General features: G+C 35.9%; 1 protein-coding gene across 8 annotated transcripts in view; it reads right to left on the reverse strand.

The window, feature by feature from the left end:
- The window catches only part of ELP4 (elongator acetyltransferase complex subunit 4), a 136,285-nt gene that overhangs the window by 71,406 nt on the left and 52,652 nt on the right, over positions 1–12,227 (reverse strand). For all 8 annotated transcript variants that reach the window (XR_004497753.1, XM_015631213.3, XM_015631211.3 and 5 more), the window contains exons 8-9: positions 7,435–7,543; positions 4,603–4,709 (exon numbers count right to left, since the gene is read on the reverse strand). Coding sequence is in view for 7 of the 8 variants with exons in the window: in XM_015631213.3 (XP_015486699.1) it covers positions 4,603–4,709; positions 7,435–7,543 (216 nt within the window). In the remaining variant the exon portion in view is untranslated. The remainder of the gene's footprint in view (positions 1–4,602; positions 4,710–7,434; positions 7,544–12,227) is intronic.

Here is a 12,227-nt window from a genome sequence, read left to right on the forward strand (position 1 = left end):
CATATTGCATCTGCCCTGCACTGAGAAACCAACCACTCTCCTGCCACAGGACTCCTCTAATTTCTTCCCCTCCTGTTAGGGTTTCCTCTCAGAAAAAGAAACTCCTGAACTTATACATAAAGCTCTGGAAACTTGTTTTTTGCTGTGTGGCAATTCTTTAAATTGTATATGACACTTGGCTTCAAACTGAGCTGGCTTCTAAAGATTTTTATTGTGGGCTGCTCTGGTGTTGTAGCCATTTAAAAGAAAATATTGGCTGCTGTGACTTGTGTTTTGATAAAAAAAAAAAAGTATTTGCACAACAACTATTTCTTAGACAAACTATAATGTAAAAACTTGTAGGGAAAAGCTTTGTCTCTATACTTCTAATAATTGACAGTTACTTGAAGACTTAAAATTTATGCAAAACAAGGGAATTAAAAAACGACCTTCATGAACTTTCTTATTTGCAAGGATTCATCTGAATTTATCAGGAGTTTTAACTTTAAACAGATAATTTCAGAGGTCTGTGTTGTCCAGACAGTAACAAAGGGAGTTAATCAAATATGAATCTTCTCCAACTGTCTTGTCAAACCAGGTAATGATGTCCTGCCAGCCAAACTCAGACAGAACATGTGAAACAAATACAAAAGTAAACAGGCCCTAAGCTGCCCAAGGGAAAGTCAGCAAGATGGCAATTTCAATCATTTGGAATAATACTAAAGCAGCCTTAGGCTTTTCTCAGAATGGAAACATGTCACTGTTACTGCAATATTTGAACAAATCAGACTGCAAAAGAAAGGAACACTTATGTAATCACAGCCGTGGAACAGCGCTTTACTCGATGGTGAGGTGGAAAATAATTAAGGGAAAATGTCCTGTTGGGGAGTAATTGTAAATCTAGCTAAATAAGAAAGATAAACAATGTTTCCATAGAAATCTGGAGCGGTGAACAAACCAAATTTGAGCACAGATTCCTTAAGTCTTGACACAGGAGGCTTTGGAACAACAAAGATAAAGTTCTGTCAAATAAAACTATGAACATTATGGTCCTACAAAATTTCTCAAATGTTGATAAAAGTTACATTCAGAACTACAAAGAAAACAAAAAAGCACTTCAAGAACAACTCTGCTGAACGGCCGCATTAAGATGAACGGGGTTGTCATATCATTTAACTGAGAAATCAAAAAATATTTCAAATATTTGGGGAACTTACCTAATCAGTAAACGTTCAGTATGTGTCTAGTCATGTAGCCATCTTTTAGTCAATCATCAGAAAATCAAAGGCAAATTGGCATGACTCAACCCAAACTTTAATACCGCATGATTGTGTCGTGTAAGCTTGTTTTGTGCGAGGGCTGCTGTGGTTTTAGCAGAGAGATTAACGACCGGACCTAAGCTGGCCTCCAAACCTTGCCCTGCTGATGCCTCAAGCCCTTTGAAGTCTGACCATCATACCTGGCAAAACAACAGTGGGAACTAGGCTGGTGTCAGATCTAATCAAGTTTCCTGCCTCAGCATAGCTAACTATGGGGTACACTAATTGGCCCAATTGCGGATTATACCTTTTGCTACAGATTCAAGACAATAATTTAGTCAAATGATGGTTTTTATCTCCTTCTAATTAAGATTCCAAAGTGGGAAGAAATAGGATTAGACAGGCTAACTTCAAAATTGTGTCCTTTAAAGTGGCATGCACATAAGATGGATCTCTGATAATACTGCACATAAGAGTGTATTGCTAGTAACTAACGTGTGAAGATTTGGGAAAGCTTGAAATAGCTACTGCACCTTTTAGATAAACATGGAACTTTTCCTGGAAAGGTTCCTCTTCATAATTTATAAATGGACAATGAGCACTCATAAATATTTATTAAAAAACTATTGTCATCCTGAATTTAAAGGAAATATCTCTTTAGAAAACATTTCAGTCAATCTTATTTTGATGAAGAAGACACAAGGTAAAACGAAACGCTTAAAAGATTCTGCAGGCTATAAAGAGGCAGAGTTCCTCCCACAAAACTGCAATCTAATAAAACAGATTTGACATTCAAGGTTTTTCACCTATGAGGGCCAAACTATAAGGAGTTATTTAACTGGTGAGCAATCCAGAGATGAGAAAAGCCATGTCCCATATTCTTATTTTAAACTGTAAAAAAAGAATGTTCTAGTGATGAAAACCCTTTTTGAAGAAATTTCACCGTAATTCACAGGTTCTGTGTTTCTCACTTTCCTTATGTAATTTAATTTTAAAGCGGCATTTCAAGTAGAGGTCAATATTTTTATCCTAAATTGTGTGTATAAATATGCAGAATCTTTCCAGAAACCGTAATTTACTCAATATGCATTTTCATTCCATATTTAAACTACATCCTGAAGAAGACCTAAACTCAGTTGTACTCTGTATATAAAGCATACTGCTGGCTTGCAATGCACACTGTTCTGCTTTTTGCTTCTACCCCCAGAACCAGTGCTGGCTGACTGCTGACACATCACATTCTAACTGCAGAAACCCAATTTAGAGAACCTTATTCACATCCTTTCTTAATTCAGTTTTCCCTTGCTCACATTTTCTTATTGCCCTTATTGCTCCAGTCAGCCTCGCTGTAGCCTGCTTTCCCTAACAGTATGAGGAAGAAAAACATATGTATTATAGATTAGTGAAACATGTAGAGGAAGATCACGGTAGGACAGTGATCTAACGTGTTCAAAAAGGGATAGTTTGTGTCAGTTCAGCTTACAGAAAACATATCTCTAACAAAACCTGAAGTTATTCAAAAGGGGCTGCAGCTGAGCAGCGAAGGGAGAAATTATACAAGTGGGTCATCCACGCATGTCTAGGGCAACAGGTTGTTTCAGGAGTTGCACTTCACTCCTGTTTCCAATGTCCCATGGCTAATTCAATTCTTTTTACAGAGCCTCCTGCTAAGGGTTTTCTTTCCTTCCAAATTACATTACAGATTAGCATCTCAAATTTGTCCGAAAGAAAAAATTGTATTCTGAGACTGAGGACTCAGTGATGAGAAACCACCCAAATATTCTAATTCATAGCTATAATAAATGAGAATTTACTATGCTGTGAAATGAGAGTGCACGCTTCTCTACACCTCTGAAAACAGAGAGAACATTTGTATTTTAAAACCAAACACAGGGTTTTGTTTCTACTGTACTGCTCCAAAGCAGTTGCTCAAATGCTTTAATACCTCACAATGCCTGGTTTCACTAACTGCATTCTCTGGAAAGTGACAAACGTTAGAAAGGAATTGTCTTGGGGAGAAAAAAGCCCTCCTTCATGTGTTTGCCTTTAAGTGGCTTCTGAAGAGGATACCTCTAGTTGAGAAACTTCTAGCACTCACGCAGAGATGACCTGCATGAAGAACTGGCTGCCTGATTAACTATTAACTACTCTCAATAGGATTAGATAATTAAAGACATTGATGACCATTAATTAGGAGGAGGGCACCTTAATTTGTCACTTGATAGGGCCCTTTCAATGATTTATAGGTTAGGGCTACTTGCAATTGTGAAGGGGAGGGGGCAGTGAAGAGAGAGAACCCTTAAGTTACCTTATCAAGTGGCCAGCTAAAAAGGGCAGAGGGTCAAATAAGGGCCAAAGTGGTCACTTAAGGGTGAAGTCCCAAACACCAAAGCAGTGCCAAGCCACATTGACCAGCATTTGGTGATGGAGTAAAAAATATGCTAATTTATTGGTGGCAATTCTCTCTTTTTATGGTTTCAAGCAGTTAAGACAAGTGGCCTGCTTAAGAGCTTTTCATTTGAAAAGAGATTAAACAAAATGGTTTGTCAGGGATGCTTGGCTGTTTTATGCCTTTGTTAAAAAAAAAAAAAAAAAAGAGAAAAAATTGCTCAGACTGTACCCATGACTATTGCATCACCCTGAAAGCCATCTTCCATCTCTAAGCATTACTTGGTTAATAAATACATCAGCTCTAATTGCTTAATAGTGCTATGTTCATTTGCTCTTTAGCAAGATTAAAATGAACTACATCTTTTGTATTACTGCCTTCTATCAGGACTGTCTGCATAAAGGTCACAGAAAAAAGTTTAAATTTAGTAGGAAATTTACTTAAGGACATTAGTGTAAATGATACTGTGTTTAAAATGACATAAAAGAGCGAAAGGTGATTTCAGTAATGCAAAGAAAATGGTTTCTGAATACTGATAAGGACACTTATCCCCCATATCACACACAATTTTAGCCAACATTATACATTAAAATCCCTCTACTGGGGTAATAACATGTAGCTACTTTCCCACCCACTAACACAAGTAAGAGCAAGTCATTAACATTTAATTAAATATGCTCCTGACATCCTTAGAAACATGTCATGCTTTGTTATTGAAGGTTGTGGCCTACTTTCTGTGTACATTTTAAACCAAAATAAAGAATTTATAACAGACCGGTTTAGTGCAGCAAACGAGACATTTTTAATTAGAAGGCATATTACAGTATTTCCTAAAACCCTTCTGAACAGCAAAACCAGAACGAAATGAATTTACATCATCTGATGCATATTTTATGTATTTCACAAAACCAGACATAAGAGATGGGATTAGCTCCACCTTTTGGGTTCTAAATAGCGAAACAACGTTTCTCTTACCTCGATGGAGAACAGCTTCCTTTTTAATCTAAAAGCCAGGTCCTTGGTGTCTGACACATCACAGATCAAGCTATTAAGCCGAGGAATCTGATGTACATGAACCAAACCTTGTGGAAAGAAAGAGTAAAGGAGGGGGAAAAAAAAAATAAATTAAGAAAACGCTGTCATCCAGATGCATAAATTAGAGTCTTACAGCAGAATTCTGTATATTTACACACACTCATCCTCCCCTTTTTAAACTGGAGCTTACTACCAGGAGCAATGAAGCAAACGGTGCGATTATGCTCAAGTAATCAAGCAGAATAAGATAAACAGAAATCCTTGTGCGAGGAAAACTAATTGCACTTTGGTACAGAAGTACAGATGTAAAGAGCCATCTTAATACTTGTCAAAACTACAGCCGGTTTGTGTGTGATTTTCTCTTGTATTTACAGTAAGCAAATATGGCTATCACCTTGCATGCTGCCCACGGCACCACTGAGTGATCTTTATTTTATTAAATGCACCAGTAAGCAGCCAGCAAAACAAGGCTTATGGGTTACTGATAACCACTGAAGCTCTAATGAGAACTCCTTCGTTTTGTGCCCCGAGAACCACTCAAAAAAAAAAAAAGTTTCTGGGAAATCCCGATTTAGATCACGCTTTTTAATAAATTTTAACCCCCGTGCCACCCCAGAAGAAATTGGTTTTCCTCCTGCAGGAGGCTTCTCTAGCTGTTCAGATGTTTTTAACAGTACTAGGTGCACTGCAAGCTCTGCATTCTGTCAGCTGCAACTCAAGCTGATTTTTTCTGACAAGGACGCTGGATGGTTTTTGTGCAGCCTAATATAGTCTCTGAACAACCTGAGGGTGATTTTCTACATCTGAAAACCAGGAAAATTTTACAGGGCTTCTCAGTTACTGGCCTATATTTGCTATTCATCAAGCCAGCGTCTAAATGGAAATACTGAACATTTAGAAAAGGTATCTGACTTCAAAAGGGTAGCTGTGAGAAAATCCTCAAACATTAAACCCCTTATTTAAAATAAGGCAAGTATTTTTTCAAGCTTTTATCTATTTTTTTTTAAAGGAAGTTTCCTAAAATTGAAATACTTAAAAAAGCATAATTTTTATGGGCACTAATTACAAAAATTCTCAATAATATTAGAAAAGTGTTATTACAGTTTTAAACCTTCTGTCCCTGTCTCCCTTCTAATGCAGTGAATTAGAAGAATTATTTGTTAAGCTTTTGAGTACAAAATCTAATTGTTACATATAGAAATAGAAGGTATAACACAGTTGCTTATATATAGTATCCTAGAAATTTTAATTAAGGGTCATCTATATAATTCTTTTGTTATTTTGTGGCTTTTCAAAGATTTAAATTTGCAGGCAGCTTAACAAAATTATTAAGGAGGATTCATTAAATAATGCAATAATGTAATCAAACTTCTCCTGAGTAATGTCAAAATCTTTCATCATCTGCAGTAAATAAATACCTTAAAATATGTTCTTAGGCAAAAAGAATGCACAAAGTAAAAACCATTATAAAAACCTCTTTTGGACTGTCAAATTAAGGTTGTGCAAATCTCAAAAGCTATGTATATTGGCACATAATTTTTATTAAAGAGCACCAGAAATGACTTAGCATACATCTTTATAGGAAACCAGGAAATAACTGCTAAAATACACATTGTCTTAAAGGATCTCTTCAGTACTGAGAAAAGGAGAATTAAATTGACAGAATTATGTTAGCATAAACAAAGGCCATATCACGATTATACAGTTGGAAAAATAATTAGGCAAATTATTCCAGCTTTTGTTCACGGTTTCTTTTTCATTCACCTTTTTTTTTTCAGATAATGAAATGTGCACTACTTTCACAGTCAGAAAGATTTTTCTCTGATTTATTAATTACAGCTTGCATACACACAGTGGTGTCTCAACACCATCTTTGCTTTTTTTCTAGATACTCCATACATTCTGCTAGGGAAAACACTGCCACTGTCATATGTTTACAGCAGGTTTCAGATAAGCAGTTTACTTTCAGCTAAAGGTTTCCATGGAACTACAGTAGTATCACAATAATAAGAGCTGTAATTTATGCACAGTCTGAGCACTGCTCCAGATTACCTAAAACTGTAATTCACTGCTTTGGCTGTGCAAAACTTCTGATATAATTTTAAAAATTTAAATAGTTCTGCTGCAACAGCTACCAAAAATCCCTGTGAATCAAAATGTAAGATTAAGCACCATTACACATTTTGAAGATAAAACACTTGAAAGGTTACATGACTTTTTACCAAAATCAGTTTCATATTTCACACATTTCCTACACCCACATTCATTTCCTTAAATGTGCAAGTACCATAACATACAGCTGAAAAAGCAGAACATTATTTTTTAGACAAAATTTACCTAGCACATAATTTATCCCTTTATTCACCTTACTGTAATATATGTTTTCCCATGTTCTCAATTTAAAACTTGGCAGATCAAAAAAGTATTGATTTCATGACAAGTTCAGCTCGCTGGTCAGATGATTGCCAAGCCTCCCCTGCATGTGAATTCCCCAAAGCCTGCCTGTTGAGATGTACATCTGATTGAGCCATGCCTCAGTAATGTGGCTTGACAACATGCAAGGAGTTGCCATGTTTCCTTTGCAGCCTTAATGCACTTTGCTGAAAATTTCCCTAACTCAAGACTGGTTAGGCAAGGGGAAACATTTAAGAGGTGGATTCCAAAATGAAATCAAATGCTGCTTTATAGCAGATACCCAGTTGGAGGGTGAGCTGCTAAGTGCCCTAGAAACACTCAGGGCAGACTTTTTGCATTGCTAAAGATGGAACTTACCGTGGTAATCCTTGTACAATGGATTGGTTTCTCTCTCAGAGCCAATAAATGATTCAAGACCAACTACCATATCTGACAAGTTTGTTACACGTTCCATAATTGCTTTATTCTGTAAGACATGGAAACAAAATACACATCCTATGTGATGAAAAAGGTAATTAATGTTCATAGAGGAAGCCTTGGTCTTCTCAGTGACAAACTGTGGTGGAAAAATAGGTCATCAATACTTAGAAATTATGTTCAAAAGGCTTTTTTTCTCAGGAAAAAAAATACACAAAAGAACTTGAAATAGCTGTCTAGAGAAAACATACATTTGACAAGGATAAACCATAAAAGGTCTAACTTAGCACTAAATTAAGTTTCCTAAATCTTCAGAACAAGCTTTTGCTCATATCAGCTATATTTATAAGCCATATGTAAAGCTTATCTCTCACTAATTTCTACTATAAGTCTGATGCCCAGATTTTGTTTGGGTTCTGAAAACCTTATTTTTAATACATTTAGGCATATAATCTCTAATATTTTGAGCAAGCAGAACCCACACAATTATTCATTTTGGCTAGCAGTCAAACATGGAAAACTCAAGTAATTTCTTAGCATTTTTTTCCCCCTAAAAGTTTCTCTCTCCACAACATGTGACTCTAAAGCTTCAAGCAGCATTACCATTTCTCAATATATTTGTGATTTTTAAATGCTGCCTCATCTCTTGTGCTACCATGTACTGTCATATGCCTTAAATAAGCTGTTTTCCACATGGTTTTCTTTACTTAATTTTATATAGCAGAAAGAGACATTCAAAGGTCACAACAGAGATCTTCAGAGGGAAGTCAGAAAAAATGTTCTTAACTGCTTTGATGATGTCAGTATTTAATGAGGGAAAAAAAGAAAATGGCAAAAAGTAAAATATTTCTTTAAGATAAGAAATAGTTATCTTAAAGGTACTTGGACAGCTGGTATAACACTCTTGTTCTTGTTGGTTGTAGATGCTAAATTCATCAAACCTTCAGGGGTATCAAGAATAATCACCTCAAAATACCCATTACAATTATAAGGACTTAGCTCTGCAGCTCCAGGTTATAGTTTTGTGTTTTTTATAATTTTAAAATATTTTGTACATTTGGCACTGCTTTAATAAACTATATGACTGATGCTTAGTCTGAAAGATCAATTTAAATACTGGTAAATTATTTCATAATAACAATTTATCAATTAGGAGCAGAGAGACTAAAACACAGACATGTTTGAATAGTCCATGCATTGTACTGACATTCTGGTTTATTAAAATGATGGTCAACATTCCAAGTGCTTTCATCAACCCACATTTCAATAACCATTATTTTCTAGCCACAGAGAAGCTTACAAAGCAGACACAAAAGGTGAAATTTTCCTGCTCCTGTCAAAGAATAAACTGAATTCTGTTTTCTGACCTCTACATGGACTTGTGGCCTGTCTGGAACAGCCCAATCTGCTCAGGTTACCAGGCCTAAATCCACTGATCCCATGGTACCTTTACACCCCCTCCCTTCCCCACCTTCTGGGCCAGATGGCATCAAATCCTGGGGAGGGGGCTCTTTTCAAAGCTGCTCCTTGTGCACAGGCCAAGAGCATCCATCCCTGTGGAATCAGGGAACTTCCACTTTGACTCACAAAATCTAATGGTGGATAATGATAAAGTGGTGTCATCCTACAGAATTTCCTTTCTGAGGAATAACAGAAGTGATGAGAGGTAGAAGAACACTGCCCACACACCAATCCCTAGACTTTGCTATTGTATCTGCCCCTGAAATAGTAAAGCTGACTTGCAAATCATTTCCTCTTCTAGGAAGAGAGAGACAATATATTATATTTTAATGGAATCTTTTGGTCACATTATTCTACAGGGGCAATCACATAAAGATGGTATAAATCCAAAACTAAAGTAGTCAATGACCTCTATAATCCCAGAGACCAAAAATTACCATCTTTTGTCAGTTCTTCAGGAGGCTGCTGGATGCTATTTGTGTAAGTAAGAAGTACAAAACTTTTTATATAAATAAATAAACACTGGAAACAAAACTGAACTCCTGATACAGAAAAAATATCCTATCCTTTGAAAAAAAACATTTGCTGTCCATTGATCTTTTTACTTGCCAGTTTAGATAAGAATGGAAAAAAACCTGTCGAAAGAAAGGTGCTCAACCATCAGCAACATATCCTCATCTCTGACAGTCCTGCAAATCATAAGAACAGCATCCTCCTAATTGGTTTTAATTCTGGAAAGATTCAAGTGAGGCACAGCACCTCAACATTTGCCTGATGATACATACATTAATATCTTGGTTTTGGCTCTTCCTCTGAAAGAGTTTCCTCTCTTAAATGGTGCTCTCTTTGCCCATGTTGATTTTGGTTTTGTTTTTAAAGTGTGTCAAAATATTCCCCTGGCTTAATGCAGTGTATCTTGGGAAATATTTTGCACAGTGCATTGCCACACCAAACAGACATTTGCTTATGTGGCATTGTTGCCATAGATCTGTATCTACCATGTATTTTCTAGTTTGCAGCGCTCAGCACATTAATGTCCGATGGAAGCTGACGTCAGCACCCGGATAGTTGTGATGTATGGCACACTGACATAAACACACAAATCATCTTGCCCCATCTGGGCTTGAAAATTTAACAGAGCTCCAGATCTTCCTCCAGCCCCATACAAATATACCTCCTGCTTCTGGCATAAACTTGGCAGCTCTGGAGGTGAGCCAGGACATGGTTAGGAGGGAAGCCAGGAATGGTGAGATTCAGGGAAAGAGTTTGTTGGCAGCTAGAAGAGGTATTGTTTTAAATTATACTAAAAATGAAAAAAAAAAAACCAACCCCAAAAACCAATCCGGTCTTGGAAAGTTTTCAGTCTTGCTAGATGTACCGCAGTTTTTCTAAATTAGTTAGTTCAGCCAAAATATAATTATTCTAACAACATGGTAGCAATCCTGTTGTGCAGGCTGGGCTGGGCATCCATTCTATATCTTACTTTGTGCTACTGTTTCAGACAGACATTTTCTTTTAAGTGCAAAATTGCAATATTTGGGTTCAACCAAAGTGTACTTTCAAAACATGTCAAGAAAATCCATGTAGAAGCTGGCTATGGAAATGGGAACTGTACACGTGTTTAAGCAGCTTTGGGGAAGGGCAATTATGGAAAAAGATTGCTTTGTCTTACTAATTTATTTTCAGAAGGCACTTTTAGTAATTATTTGTGCACATTTAAAAATGATTATTTATAACAAAAGAGGTTTAAAATGTGTCGTGTTCTGTGTTGGAGTATAAAGCGTGGAATTCCACCAAGACAAATTCATGCATAGCCTGTATGCTCAAACTTCCACACTGAAATTAATATTGTGTGTTTCTACTGGATTGAGTTCTTAATGTACCACAATTTTAGCATGACTACTATTAATCAAATCAATCTTGGTTCATCTGGATTCCGTATTAGGAAAAGAATTTGTCTTTTTTACTCTGCTCTAATTTCTACTTCTCCTCTGATTTTCTGTCAAAATTTTTCTAACACCCAAAATCCGTCCTCTCATTTTGTCAGTTTCTAAAAAAATTAAAAAACCTCACAAAAATTATGTAATGAAAACATTTCAATTCTCAGTCCTTGCACTGCATAAGTGAAGGAAAGCATGAGAATGGAAATTTTTTTTAGGACAGCCTCAACTTTTCTACAGAGTACATATAAACAATACCAAAATTTAAAAGGAAAATAAGACACTCATGTTAAAGATCTACAATGAGATACAATTACCACCTATATAAATACTTGAATTACATGGGCTGTTTGCATATATTTGCATTTTTATTCTGATCAGTACATGAACATAATTTTAATATGGACTTACATACTGCATTGAAAATAAGGTATTTTAAGGCCACATCTCTTTTCAAAGAGACATTAGGCTTATATTACAGAAGGGTTACTTCTGTATCTTTACATTCTGGTAATATAATCCCATCACTAGTTTTATTTTAAAACATTTAATTAAGCATTGAATCCTTCTTCAATTTTATCACCTAAAACACTACTTACAAATATTGTTTGTACTGGGAAAAAAACCCAGTTTAAATGTTCCATATGACAGCAAAGTATTCCAAGAGGAATTCAGATATTCTTCCCAATTCCAGGTAAAATTGTAATTGCAGGCAACAATCTCTGTTGTTACCAACAGGTGAATCCAGAAATCCTGATACTTCATTTGAAAGAAGGTCTCAACAATAAGCACCAAACAAGTTCATGGAAAGTAATATGAATCTTACAAATTTAAAGCAAATTGTGGTGTGCAAATTTTCAAGAAAAGCTAAAAAAAATTATTGATTGTTCACAAATCCCCAAAATAAATGATTAACAACTGCTCTGCCAAAAAGTGTTATTTGATAATTAATAAAGCTGTCTCTTATACACATCTAGATGTGTATCCATGCATCTTCTTTTGGTAAAAGAAGCTAGGTAATAGCCCTTTGGAGTAGGTTTTATAGGATAAATCCAGTTTGTGCACTTCTTGATTATTCACAAATCCCCAAAATAAATGATTAACAACTGCTCTGCCAAAAAGTGTTATTTGATAATTAATAAAGAGTGTAAACTATAAAATTCGATATGTCTTCTAACTCCAAACTGCTTAGCACTGTTCACAGTGTTTGCACACAGCAAATCTTCTAACTGAATGTTGAATTTTGGCTCTGAAATGAATGTACACCCTGGCCACTGGAATACAGGATGACCATTAACAAATTTTGGTGTGCAGAAATCTGTACCAATCTCA

This window comes from Parus major, chromosome 5 (assembly GCF_001522545.3).
Source record: "Parus major isolate Abel chromosome 5, Parus_major1.1, whole genome shotgun sequence".
Classification (NCBI taxonomy): domain Eukaryota; kingdom Metazoa; phylum Chordata; class Aves; order Passeriformes; family Paridae; genus Parus; species Parus major.